At 39.5% G+C, this 14,493-nt stretch overlaps 1 protein-coding gene across 3 annotated transcripts in view; it reads right to left on the reverse strand.

Annotated features, from left to right (window-relative positions):
* Nucleotides 1-642: 642 nt before the first annotated feature.
* TPGS2 (tubulin polyglutamylase complex subunit 2) overlaps nt 643-14,493 on the reverse strand; it is a 66,853-nt gene continuing 53,002 nt past the window's right edge. For 2 of the 3 annotated variants that reach the window (XM_004422473.3, XM_087439157.1), the window contains 3 exons: nt 4,731-4,844; nt 3,004-3,164; nt 643-1,678 (listed from right to left, as the gene is read on the reverse strand). In XM_004422473.3, the coding sequence (XP_004422530.1) occupies nt 1,448-1,678; nt 3,004-3,164; nt 4,731-4,844 (506 nt within the window). In that variant the 3' untranslated portion in view covers nt 643-1,447. The remainder of the gene's footprint in view (nt 1,679-3,003; nt 3,165-4,730; nt 4,845-14,493) is intronic. The other variant, XM_087439156.1, reaches the window with a different exon arrangement.

Consider the following 14,493-nt stretch of genomic DNA (forward strand, 5'->3'; position numbering starts at 1 on the left):
TCTTCATTTTGCAGTGAGTCCTCTATATCAGGCAGCTAGCCCTGCTCTTCACTGTTCTGCTCCTCCTGAGGCAGGTCCGAGGCCTTTCCTTATCAGAACCCCCTTCCTTCTACAGCCCTTTGAGGACTCCCACTGATTTGAAAGGCACCATTGCTCTCATGACTCCTCTGCTACTTCACTTGTGAAATCTAGAACTGGACCAGGGGGCTCCACAAGTACTAGAGGAAGAGCATCTGCCACAGTGCAAGATGACATGACTTCTCAATGCCCTTCTAACCTTGACTTGTCTTGTGGAAAACAGCCAAATGCTGAAATCTCTTATCTGGTGCTGCTGGTTCTCCCTTTGATTTCATCAGTTCTGGCAGAAAACACTTCTGGAAGACTAAACTTCAGCTATTATCCTTGACATCTTGGTCCCTCTCTATCCCTTTCTGCCACTCCATGAATTCTTGAAGAGTAGGCAGAGGAGGTGGAAAAGCTCTTGTCAACAGTGGCTGGTTTCATCAAAACTCTTTATGAAGAGTCCTGTAAAGCAATGCTTGGCAGTTTGTTTTTAAATGGTTAAAATACAGTAGAATCACCTTAAAAAAAAAAAGCTGAGGAATACAATTTTGGCAAATGTGTAAACATCACATCACAAAACAGGAAACAAGAAACTTTATAGGAAACTGATGAAGATGAGAAGCTTTACAGGAAACTGAAAAAGAAATGGCAGACCAAGAATTGCTTGAGGTGAAGGATATAAAGAACATACAAATGTATCTTCAAAAGTTTTCATGGAATATTATGACCCATCAAATTAAGGTATCAACATTCTCTAACAAAAATTAACTGATCTGAGGAAGAGCAGTGTGAAAATATTCTAATTCAGTGCTGCCCAAAAGAACTTTCCGTGATGATGGAAATATTCCATTATGTCTCTGCTGTCCAATAAAGAATCCACTAACCACATGAATACTTGCAATGTGGCTAATACAACTGAGGAAGTGAATTTTTAATATAGTTTAAATTTAAATAGCCACATGCGGCTAGTGGCTACAATTGAACAGCACAGTTCTAATACCTCATGGGTCAAAACCAGTGGTTTCTTTGGGGGACTTCTCTAAACACTGCTGAGGGGTAGGGTGTTGGGGGTGGAAAGTGAGGAAAGCTCTTAACAGATCTCTTGAGCCACTTACACAAGATCTGAAGTTCTCCACAGCTTCTGGAGGCAGGGGGTGGTACAACCTGCCGTGAGGGGTATGAGGGAAGGACTCTTGGGAGACCTGAGTATGCCCTTCCAACTCCTGGCTAATGCCAACGGGAGTAAAAGGCCTAGGATTTTGGTCACGCAGATGGGAAGAGGCCTATGGTTCCACACACAGAATCTGAAGCTTGGGCACCCCTGGGGCATCTGTGCATGGAAATCATCGCTGTGGGGCTGGCAGGGAATTGGAGTAAGGGGTGGTCATTTCCGGACAGGGTTTCCACAGCCAGGGGAGGATTTAGAGGCAGAGGGAGGACCTGAGGGCCCTTTCTGGCCACCTGCAGGCTGAACAGACCCTTTCTTTTTGGGGATTAAGGTCTTGTTCTTGCTCTTGAACACTTTGCTGGGATCCAGCTTGTTCACAAAGGAGTCGGTCTCTTCCGTGAGCAGGTCTGTGTTGTAGGTGATGGGTTTATACATGCTGAACCATTGCTGTAAGGCAGAAGTGGGAGAGAAGGTCACAATTCAAAGGAGAAATGCCATTGTTTATGCTCTTTAGTGGAAATATAGGAGTAGAGAGCTGGGGAGATGAGGCAGAGAAGAGAGTAAGAGGTTTTATGAAAAACTGCCTCGAAAATTTATTAACACTTCCTTTAAGCAAAAGTGATGACACACACATTGCTTTATGAAGTCTCATAACCTTTAAAATAAATGCAGCATGAGAACTAAGAATCTGAGTAAGCTTCCTTCTTTCTGATCTAGTGAGCCCTGAGCATGGGATGCTAGGTCCCAAATCATCAGGGGACAGTGTCCTTCTAATTGTTCTGCACTCAAACCAGCCACCACCCATCAGGTGGACTTGGCAGAGTGCTTCCCATAGGGAAGGTGCACAACAGAGGCCAGTCCAGGCCTCTGCTCAGGGAATCTGCCTGTGTTGGTGCCCTCTTCCCTTTCTGGGCAGTTGAAGGCAAAGGGCATCACATTTATTGAACTTTCATTGATTATAACCACCCCACAATGTTGACTGGATATTGTTGTTATGTGACATTTGAGGAAAGTGAGGCCCACCAGATGAATATATACATGGAGCTGAGTCCCTAATTTATTGTCGCCTAGTCACAAGTTCTTCCAGATACACCTGGTGTTCTCAAACCAGCAGTGTGTATCAGTATTACCTGACATCTGTATGTTTGAAATGGTGCCCAGATCTGTAATATAAATAGGACACATCCATACAACGGAATACTCTAACATTAAAAAGGACAGCTCTATATGTACTGATAGGGAATGAGCTCCAAGATGGAGTGTTAAGTGAAAAGAAGGTGCAGAATAATGTGAATAGTATACTGCACTTGTGATTAAGAAAAAGGAACTAAAAACCGCGTGGACGCGTGCTTTCTGTGCAATAGAGTACCTCGGGAAGGGCACACAAGAAACTGAAACAGTGGCTGCCTGTGGGAAGTACAGGGGGAGGCCAGAGAACAGGGAATAAGAGACTGACTTTCACTCTTCTGGTGTGCAAGTACTGCCTATCCAAAACCAACAATCAGAACTAAGCCTCCAATAAAATTGAATTTGAAATACAACTCCCAGGTGATTCTGAGTATCAGCCAAGTTTGGGAACCAGCTAACTAGATCAGTATAAAGTTAGGTTGACCACCTACGATGGAATCACCTGCCTCGCTTATTGAAAATGCACCTTCCTGGGCTGCACCCCAGATCTCCTGAATCAGATGGGGAAGCTGGAAATCTGCAATTCAAGCATTTCCTCAGAAGATTCTGATACATTCCACAGTTTGAGATGACAGTTTGCTTACCTTGGCCTGTGGGCTAATGCCATAGCTGGTGAAGGCATACTGCCACTGGGGCAGGCCCAGGTGGGTGATGAGCAGACGGTAATAGGCAGTAAAGGTATCTGTCAGAAAATGCCAGTATAGCGCTCTGTCCAGGAACCAGATCTCAGTGTCCTGTGCTAATGCTAAAATAGCAGGCAAGGGAAATAAATGAAGGGATGGCTTAACACTTTTTTCCTTTTATTGACATTTTAAAGTCGATATATACTCGCGGCAAAAAAAAATTCCAACAGTAGAGAGGATGTAAAATATAAGTTCCTTTTTTTCCCTTTCAACTCCCAGTCCCATTCTCCAGTGGCCACTGTTACTTGTTTCTTTGGTATTCTTTTACAAACTCCTGATCAATCAGCCGATTGATCTACCTGCTGGGCTTTGGCCATCTGTGCATTCAGGCCATCTAAGCAGCTCTTCTTTGCTGTGCAGAATCAGCACTCCCCCTACTCCCAGTGGTACATACTGTGGTCTCAGCTTGCCCGATGGAGAGAGTCTGAATGGCTCTGGTTTTCTGAAGATGTCTCTGTCAGGAATCAGAAGTGCTGTGAGAAACCACGGTGGAGGAGCCCAGACCAGCTCCCTCTCCTGGAGTCCTAATGGTGCTGTTGTGTGATGTCCTGCTGGAGCTGAAGCAGGCACTGTCGTACTAGCTCCTGCCTTGCTTCTGGCCTTCCCTTCTTAGTACTGTCACCTCTCCTAGGTCATCTCCTGTCTAATGGCTGTACATCTCCCTAAGTGACCGCCATCCGTCAGTCTCTTCCTCTTCCCAAACTGCTGTGGTCACATATATTTCCATTTCAATCCTGTCATTCTTCTGCTAAACAACCTTGACTCCCACTGTCTTCCAGGTTATGTCCAAACTCCTTCAAAACTCTGCATGAAGGGGAATAACTGGCCTTCTGGCTCCATTTCCTCCTCATCCACAAGATGAACTATGTGGACCAGTGAATTGGAATTTGTCACTCCCCCCAAATCAGTTGAACTTTCCCATGGCATCTTTGCTTGGATGTCCCTTTTAATCTACCAACTGCCTCCCATATTTAATTTCTACTCATAACCCAAGATGTAGCTCGAAGGCTCCTTCGCAAAGATGATCTCTCCCTTCCTCAGAGCTAAATCTTGGTGTATCTTCTCACCCCTACCAGGCAGAGAGCTACTTGAAAGGAGCTGGGCCTTGTCCAGCTCTGCAGTTCCATAGTCCCTAGGCAAGGGCCTGAACTGCTGTTAAGGGACCAGGTGGTGGGTGCTGCTCAAGGGGCCAGAGCCTTTTTCGCTTGATTTTCCATCTGGAATCTAGATCAAGGTCTGGTAAGTCAAGTGTTTATTGCTGTTAATTGGCCTACATATAGAAGTATGGAAGGAAGACAATGTTTTTCCTGGTTACTTTTCCAATGCACGAGACTGCTGAGGAGTCTATAAACAGAATGACTATTTATTTTAGTTTTTATTCACTTATTATTCTAATCTCATTATTTTGCAGTAACTCCAAATAATGATAGCTTAAAAAGACTCTAGTATTTGGCCTAGATGGGGATGCTCAGAGGACCAAAGGCGCTTTCTGGGTCTTGGCACCTACAAGAGACCTGATGGTGTCTCAGGAGGCCAGGGAGGAGTGTGCCTTTTGTGTGATGGCTGGAGAGCAAGGTCAGCCAAGGCCATATCCAAACTATAGGACCACGCCTGTCAATGATTCTTACCTGGTTTCCCTGTTTTGTAGACAAGGCAAACCTTCCCATTCCCATTGCAAGGATCCAGCTCAAATATCACACTGCGAGAATCAAAGTGAGGCTTCTCTGGCTGCTTCTCATTGCCTGCAAACCCAGAAGTTAACGGTAATGTTCAAACATACTCAACTCAAACATGTACTTATTCATCCAGATTTGCTGGGATGAAAAACAGGGGAAAAAGCCTTATCTCAGACATATTCTTAACTATGATTTTCAAATGTGGGCCAAATGAATTCTGTACTCTAAATGGATGTTATCCGTGGTCTAGGCCTGCTGTCTGGGCTCCCCGATCACCAACAGACAATGTCACAGAATCTGGGGGAAGGTGTCATGAGGAAAACAAACTGAACTTCTTGGGAGTGGGACTACATAAAGGCAGAGTAACCTGAACGGCATGAGGTTGACATAACTTTTTTCTTTTTCTCAGATAACTGCTTTCCCCTCATTTGTATTATAATCTTTTGATTAGAATCCCTTTTCCTCTGTCTAAAATGTATATTTACAATATCTAATTATAATGTTATTATTAATTATAATTAATGCTAAGCCTACCTCAGTTAGAAATACCTACTAAGAAACCAAATATCATAAAGTAACCGAAAAAGATAAATTCTTAGAAATGCAAGCATCAGAAACCTTCTCTCCTGCTTCTTTCATTACAGCTATTATGCAATAAAAATTAGTATTAGTGACTGGAGTGGAGAGTTTACAAATCCAGGAGAGACTGGATAAAACAAAGTATATAAAAATAATATTTCTGATTTATTTATATATATCCATATATATACATAAATTTTATATAAATGTATAAATATTTATATTTCTAATTAAAAATGTTTTGCTTTTTTTTTTTAACATGGCTTTCCCCTCCCCTGGAGGTTATTCTTTCATATTCTTCTTGATCTCATATGGTCCTAGACAGACATATAGGTATACGTTTAAATTTTGTCTTCAAGATTATTTATTGTATAAACATGAAATATCACACATATTATCTGAATCTTGCTGTCTATGCAATAACACCATATGGAAAGCCTTCTAAGACATTTGGTGTAACTCTAATTCATTCTTTTTAATAGCTGCCTGATAGTCTGTGGGAGTGGATATACCCTCATTTATTCTGCCACCCCTCTACTGACAGGCATTCACCTATCATTATTCTGCTGTGAATGCTACAACAATCATTTCTGTACACGTCCTTATGTTCTGGTGCTTTCATCATATGGATAGATTCTCTGCAGTAGAATGGATGTTGTCAAAGCGCTTTTCAAAAAGGCCTTTGTTTTTGAAACATATTTTCACTGGATATAAAATTCTAGGTTGACAATTTTTTTCTTTGAGTATTTTAATGCTTTTGAATTTTCCAATGAGAAATATGCCGTTATCCTTATTTTCGTTCCTTTGTATGTAACTGTCTTTTCCCATTGACTGCTTTTAAGATTTTTCTCTTTATCCTTGATTTGAGCCATTTGATTATGATGTGTCTTGGTATCTTTTCTTCATGTTTCTTTTCTCTGGCTTGTTAAGCTTCTTGGAAATGTGAGTTTATAGTTTCCATCAAATTGGCAAAATTTTGAGCCAGTATTTCTTCAAATATTTTCTGGTCCCTCCCCCTCTTTTCAGGGACTCCAATAACACATATATTACATCATTTGTTGTCCCTCAGTTCCCTGATGTGCATTTCATTAAAAAATTTTTTTTTCTTTCTGTGTCATTTTGGATAGTTTCTATTGTTATGTCTTCAAGTTCTCCAGTTCTCTTCAAGTTCTCTTTTCTTCAGCAATGTCTAAGCCACTGTTAGTCCTATCTAGTGTATTTTTCATCTCAGAAACTAGTTTTCATCTTTGAAAGTTAAATTTGGGTCCTTTTTTGTTTTGTGTCTTCCATGCCTATACTAATATTTTGGACATATGGAATATAGTTATATAATAACTGTTTTAATGTCTATATCTGCTAATTCTAAACTGTGTCAATTCTGGACTAATTGCAATTAATCAATTTTTCTCATTATAGTCTCATTTTCTCACTTTTTTGCATGCCTGGTAATCTTTGAATGGATGCCAGAAATTGTTAATTTTGCATTGTTGAGTGCTGGGTATTTTTATATTTCTATAAATACTGTTGAGCTCTGTTTTGTGACACAGTTAAGTTACTTGGAAACAGATACTTTTAGGTCTTGTGCTTAGTATTTGTCAGGCAGGACCAGGGCAGCATTTAACCTAAGGCTAACTTTTCCCCATTACTGAGGCAAGACCCTTGTGAATACCTGTCAAACTCTGCGTAAATCATGAGGTATTTCAGCTTGGCTGGTAGAAAAAGGCATTATTCCTGGTCCCTCTAATCATCCTGGATGGTTTTGTCCTTGGCCATGGGCAGTTTCTTTACCTGCATGAGCTCAACAGCTCTCTGATGAGTACTTGAGGACCCTCTGCAGATCTCTGGAGTTCTCGCTCTACGCAGCTCACTCCTCTCAGTGACTCAGTCCTGTGAACTCGAGCTGTCTTCAGCTAGCTAGGCTCTCAGCTCTGTCTTCTCAATTCAGGGAGTGCAACAGGTTCTGCCTGGGTTCCCCTTTCTATGCTGTAGACTGGCAAGTCTCTCAAGGTAATAAGCTAGGGTTTACTTTATTTCCCATTTCTCAGAGCTCACTGTCCTTCATTTCCTGAAGGTCAATGTCTTGAAATCCATTATATATTTTGTCTGTTTTTGTTGTTCCAGCTGGGAGGATAAATCTGGTCTCTGTTGCTCCGTCTTGGATGAAATCAAAGTACAGACTGTAGGGTCCCACCAAGTTTTAGCATCCCTGACTCATGCTGACTGTGGTCTTTCCTCAGGCAAAAGTTATAAAAAATAGGAAACTCAGTGTGGTTCCCTTCTGCCATTTGTAGATGCCACTCCAGTTTCTGCTTGTTTTTGGTTACCCTCCAGTCCTTTTAGGTAACTGTTTTTAAACTTTTTCCAGAGTTTAGAGTATTATTTGCAGAAGTCTTGATCTGGTAAAAGTCAGATCTGGCAGTCTTGATCTGCCATTACCAGAAGCAGACGGTCAATATTTCAATTTTTTGTTTTCTTTCTTTTTAATCTGCAATGTCACAGTTTTTAGTTCCTTAATGAAACTTTACTTTGGTTTTATCTCCATGTGCACACCAGCATATTGTTTTATAGCCTGTGCCTAGTAACTTCTCTCTTGGGAGTACCAGCAGATCTCTTTCTGTTACCTGCTATTTGTGCTCTTTTGTTCATGGTGGTGTGTTTCTTCATGTACCTGATCATGTTTTAGTAGAAATTATTTTTTGAAAAATTACTTATAAAAAAAAATTTGAGGTCTAGGATAAAATACTACCTTCCTCTAGAGTGGAATTTTCTTTTTATGTAAGAGCTTTATTGAGATATAATTCACCTACCCATACCATTCAATGCTTTTAAGTATATTTACAGAGTTGTACAACCATTAACACAATCAATTTTAGAACATTTCTCTATAGTGAACTTCTGTTTCTTCCAGGCCCTTGAAGGAAATTAGTACTGGGATCAATTTAGTCCAGTTTTAGGATTTAACATTTTCTGGGACATACAGATGACTGACACCTGAGCTTCAGTCCATGTGGAGAGTGGATACTTCTGGTTCATTCTGTCCCCCAGGGTACAGCTCTGCATGGTGCCAACCCAAAGGGCAGAGTAGTTTTTATGGGTGCCTTCTTTTGTAGGTCCTGGACTCTATTTTATTCTCCTAGCTTCACAAATGGGTCAGATTCTTAGCTTTTCAGCAGCCTTGTTGCCTCTTTTGAAAAAAACAACGTAACCTAGGCAGAAGCAACTCCAGATGTTGAGCCTATAACCTGGATTTCTGTCTTCTTCTGGATGTTGACCTGGTATTACCTCATCATCTTGTTAGCTCTTTGATGTGTTTAGAAAGATAATTTTTATATTTTGCCCTGACTTTTCAGTTGTTGTCAGTAGGAAAGCTGCTCTGAATTACCTATCTGCCATTACCAGAAGAGGAAGTCTCTTCTTTAGTTAAAGTATGCTCCTGAAAATAACATATAAATGAGCTTTGCTTTTTATATCAATCTGACAGTCTTTTATTTTTATTTTATTATTATTATTATTATTATTTTTGCTGAGGAAGACTGGCCCTGGGCTAACATCCATGCCCATCTTCCTCCACTTTATATGGGACGCCGCCACAGCATGGCTTCCAAGCAGTGCGTCGGTGAGCGCCCGGGATGTGAATCAGTGAACCCTGGGCCGCTGCAGAGGAGTGCGCGTATTTAACTGCTTGTACCACCGGGCCGGCCCCCACTCTTTGATTTTTAAAAGGGAACTTTTATCCTAGCACATTTAATATAGTGATTGACCTATTTTATTCCTCTTAATGTTTTGTTTCTTAATTATTTTCTAACTATATCTGCTTTTCTCTTTTTCTTATTTTTACTCATGTGATTCAACATTCCCTTTATTGGGTTGGAGATTTTAGCATAATTTTTTATTCTTTTAGTGGCTACCTTCCCTTTTCTGTTTCTTTGCATAATTGGATCCATATGACTCTATCTTTATTTGGAAACAATATACCATTATTTCCCTAACCAAGTGCAGTATGCAGAATTCTAAGATGGCCCCTAAGATTCCTGCTTCTTGGTGTATATACCTTGCATAACCTCCTCGTCTTGAGTGTGGTCTGGACCTGTGAATATGACGGAGTAGTCACTGCCTTGATCAGGTTACATTATGAGTCTCTGTTGTAGCAGACTGGAGAGAAATTTTCCTGCTTGCTTAGAAGAAGTAAGCTGCCAAGTTGTGAGAGGGTCACACGGCTAGAATCAGGGCAGCCTAACGGTGGCGAGAGTGACCCCTGGCCAACAGACAGAAAGAGAACAGGACTTAGTCCCATAGTTGCAAGAAACGGAATAAGGCCAACCACCAGTGAGCTTAGAAGAGGCCCCTGTGCCTCTGATGAGATCACAGCACTAGCTGACACCTTGATTTAGCCTGGTAAGACCCTAAGCAGAAGATCCTACTAATCTGTAGCTGAATTCTTGACTCTTGAAAACTGTTAGATAATAAATTTGTGGTGTTTTAAAGCCATTAAATTTGTGGTAATCTCTTATACAGGAATAGAAAATGGATAGACCATACTGTTTCCCCCAACAAGGTGTGTACTAATTCTTCTCTCCAGTAAGATGAGACCTTCCACTTTCTGCTTCCTCTTTTGTTCTATATTTTCTACTACTAGGACCCCTGGAATTAATTGCTAGGACTGCTGTAACAAAGTACCACAAACTGAGTGGTTTGAACAGAAATTTTTTTTTTTTTTTTGGTGAGGAAGATCAGCCCTAAGCTAACATCCGTGCTAATCCTCCGCTTTTTTTGCTGAGGAGGACTGGCTCTGAGCTAACATCTATTGCCAATCCTCCTCCTTTTTTTTTCCCCCAAAGCCCCAGTAGATAGCTGTATGTCATAGTTGCACGTCCTTCTAGTTGCTGTATGTGGGACGCAGCCTCAGCATGGCCGGAGAAGCGGTGCATCGGTGTGCGCCCCGGATCCAACCCAGACTGCCAGTAGTGGAGCACGCGCACTTAACTGCTAAGCCACGGGGCTGGCCCGAACAACAGAAATTTATCTCATGGTTGTGGAGGCTAGAAGTCCAAGATCAGGGTGTTGGCAGAGTTGGTTCCTTTTAAGGGCTGTGGGGAAGAATCTGTACCATGCCTCTTCCCTAGGTTCTTGTGGTTTGTTGGCAACTTTCGGCATTCCTTGTGTAGAAGCACCACCCCAATTTCTGCCTTTATCTTCAAATGGCATTTTTAAAAAAGTGAATAAATTTGACATGTAGCATTGTATAAGATTAAGGTGTAGAGTGGGTTATTTTGATACATTTATATATTGTAATATGACTGCTGTTGTAAGCAATATTTATTACATTATATAATTATAGTACAATATTGTTGTCTATATTCATTATACTGTGCATTAGATCTCCATGGCTTATTTACTACTTGTTACAAGTTTGTACCATTAAACACCATTAATCTTATCCCCTACTCATCCTCTGGTAACCACCATTTCACTCTGTTTTTTTACATGTTTGACTTTTTTAGATTCCACATATAGGTGATACGGTATGTTATTTTTCTTTCTCCGTCTGGCTTAGCTCATTTAGCATAATGTGCTCAAGGTCCATTCATGTTGTTGCAAATAGCAGGATATCCTCTTTTCTTATGGCTGAGTAATGCTCCCTTGGGTATATGTACCACATCTTTTTTATCAATTCATTTGCTGATGGGCATTTAAGTTGTTTCCATACTTGAGCTATTGCAAATAATGCTGCAATAAACATGGGAGTGTATATATCTCAGTGAAATCCTGTTTCCATTTCCTTTGGGTATATACCCAGAAATGGAATTGCTGGATCATATGGTAGGTCTATTTTTAATTTTTTGAGGAACCTCCATATTGTTTTCTACATGGTTGGACCAATTTATATTCCCACCAACAATAGGGGTTCCCTTTTCACTACATCTTCACCAGCATCTGTTGTTTCTTGTATTCTTGATGACAGCCATTCTAAAAGGGGTGAGGTGATATCTCATTGTGCTTCTGATGTGCATTTGCCTGATGATTAGTGATGCTGAACATCTTTTTATGTGCCTGTTGGCCATTTTGATGTCCTCTTTGGAAAAATGTCTGTTTAGTTCTTCTGCCCATTTTTTAATCAGATTATTTTTTTTGGTTATTAAGTTGTATGAGTTATTTATATATTTTGGATATTAACCTCTTATCTGATATATGGTTTGCAAAATTTTCTCCCATTCTGTAGGTTGTCTTTTCACTTTGTTTCTTTTGCTGTGCAGAAGCTTTTGAGTTTGATATAGTCCCATTTGTTGATTTCCGCTTTTGTTGTTTTTGCCATCATGTCCAAAAAATCATTGCCAACACCAGTATTGAAAAGCTTCTTCCCTACAGTTTCTTCTAGGAGTTTTATGGTATCAGGTCTTATGTTTAAGTCTTTGATCCATTTCGAGTTAATTTTTGTGAGTGGTGTGAGACAGGGGTCCACTTGCATTGTTCTGCACGTGTTTCTCCAGTTTGCCCAGCACCATTTGTTGAAGAAACTGTCTTCTCCTCATTGAGTGTTCTTGACTCCCTTGTTGCATATTAGTTGACTGTATATGCTGGGATTCTGGGCTCTCTATTCTGTTCCATTGGTTGATGTGTCCAATTCTGTGTCAGTACCATATAATTTTTATTAATATGGCTTTGTCATATAGTTTGAAATCCAGAAGCATGATACTTCTGGCTTTGTTCTTTTCTCTCAGGGTTGCTTTAGCTAATCAGGTTCTTTTGTGGTTCCACACAAACTTTAGGATTGTTTCTTCTATTTCTGTGAAGAACGCCTTTGGTATTCTGTTGGGAATTGCATTGAATCTGTAAACGGCTTTGGGTAGTATGGCCATTTTAACAATATTAATTCTTCCGATCCATGAACGTGGGATGTCTGTTTGTGTCATCTTTGATTTCTTTCAGCAAAGTCCTGTAGTTTTCATTGTGCAGATTTTTCACTTTCTTGGTTAAATTTATGCCTAAGTACTTTACCGTTTTTGATGTTATTGTGAATAGGATAGCACTCTTAATTTCTTTTTCATATGCTTCATCATTGGTGTAAAGGAATGCAACTGATTTCTGTATGTTGATTTTGTGTCCTGCCACTTTACTAAAATCATTGATTAATTCCAACAGTTTTTTGAGTGACTCTTTGGGGTTCTCTCTATGTAAGATCATACCATCAGCAAATAGCGACAATTTTACTCCCTCCTTTCCGATTTGGATGCCTTCTATTTCTTTGTTTTGCCTAATTGGTCTAGCTAGGACTTCCAGTACTATATTGAATAGAAGTGGTAAGAGTGGCATCCTTGTCTCATTCGTGGTCTTAGAGGAAATGCTTTCAATTTTTCTCCATTGAGTATAATATTAGCTGTGGGTTTGTCATATGGGACCTTTATTATGTTGAGGTAAGTTCTTTCTATACCCAATCTGTTAAGGATTTTCATCATGAAAGGATGTTATATTTTTGTCAAATGCTCTTCTGCATCTATTGAGATGATTGTGTAATTTTTATCTTTCATTTTATTGATGTGATATATTACATTTATTGATTTGTGTATGTTGAACCATCCTCGTGTCCCAGGGATAAATTCCACTTCGTCATCGTGTATAATCCTTTTAATGCGTTCTTGAATTCAGTTTGCTAATATTTTGTTGAGAATTTTTGCTTCTATATTCATCAGGGATATTGATCTATAGGTTTCTTGTGGTATCCTTATCTGGTTTTGGTATCAAAGTAACGCTGGCTTCATAAAATGAGTTTGGAAGTGTTCCTTCCTTTTCGATATTTGACGAAGTTTGAGAGGACTGGTGTTAATTTTTCCTTAAATGTTTGGTAGAATTCTCCAGTGAAGCTGTCTGGTCCTGGAGTTTTCTGTGTTGGGAGTTTTTTGATTAGTGATTCAATGTCTTTGTTATTGGCATTTTCAGATTTTCTCTTTCTTCCTGATTCAGTCTTGGTGGGTTGTGTGTTTCTAGAAATGTATCCATTTGTTCTAGGTTATGTAATTTGCTGGAATATAATTGTTTATAGTAGTCTCTTATGATTCTGTGTATCTGTAGTATCAGTTGTAATGTCTCCTCTTTCATTTCTTATTTTATTCATTTGAGTCTTCTCTCCTCTTTTTCTTAGTCTAGCTAAAGGTTTGTCAATTTTGTTTATCTTGTCAAAGAACAAGCTCTTAGTTTTGTTGATCCTTTCTATTATTTTTCTGGTCTCTATTTCATTTATTTCTGTTCTGATCTTTATTATTTCCTTCCTTCTGCTAACTTTGGTTCCTTGAGGTATAAAGTTAGGTTATTTGAGATCTTTCTAATTTCTTAATATATGCATTTATTGCTATAAACTTTCCTCTCAGAACTGTTTCTGCTGCATCCCACAATATTTGATACGCTGTATTTCCATTTTCATTTGTTTTGAGATAATTTTTTATTTCCCTTTTGATTTCTTCTTTGACCCACTGGTTGTTTAGAAGTGTGTTGTTTAAAATGTTTCCATATATTTGTAGATCTTCTTACTTTTCCTCTTGTTGTTGATTTCTAGTTTTATACCATTGTGGTCAGAAAAGATACTATGACTTCAATCTTCTCAAATTTGCTAAGATTTGTTTTGTGTCCTGTCATATGATCTCTCCTGGAGAATTTTTCATATGCACTTGAGAAGAACGTGTATTCTGCTGCTGTTGGATGAAATGTTCTGTATATGTCTATTACGTCCATTTGTTCTAATGTGTGTTCAATTCCAATGTTTCCTTGATTTTCTGTTTGGATAATCTATCCACTACTGATAGTGGGGTATTGAAGTCCTCTACTATTATTGTATTGTATATTTCTCCCTTAAGATCTGTTAGTATTTGCTTAATATATGTCAGTGCTCAGATATTGGGAGCATATATACTTATGATTGTTATATCTTCTTGATGTATTTACCCCTTTATCATTATATAACGATCTTGTCTCTGGTTACTCTTTTTGGCTTGAAGTCTATTAGGTCTGATATAAGTATGGGTATGCTCACCTTCTTTTGGTTTCCATTTGCTTGATATATTGTCTTCCATCCTTTCACTTGGAGCCTATGTGAGTCTACAGAGCTGAAATGAGTATCCTGTAGGCAGCACATAGTTGGGTCTTA

The sequence above is a fragment of the Ceratotherium simum genome, chromosome 14 (genome assembly GCF_057802395.1).
Source record: "Ceratotherium simum simum isolate JZ-2026a chromosome 14, ASM5780239v1, whole genome shotgun sequence".
Classification (NCBI taxonomy): Eukaryota; Metazoa; Chordata; class Mammalia; order Perissodactyla; family Rhinocerotidae; genus Ceratotherium; species Ceratotherium simum.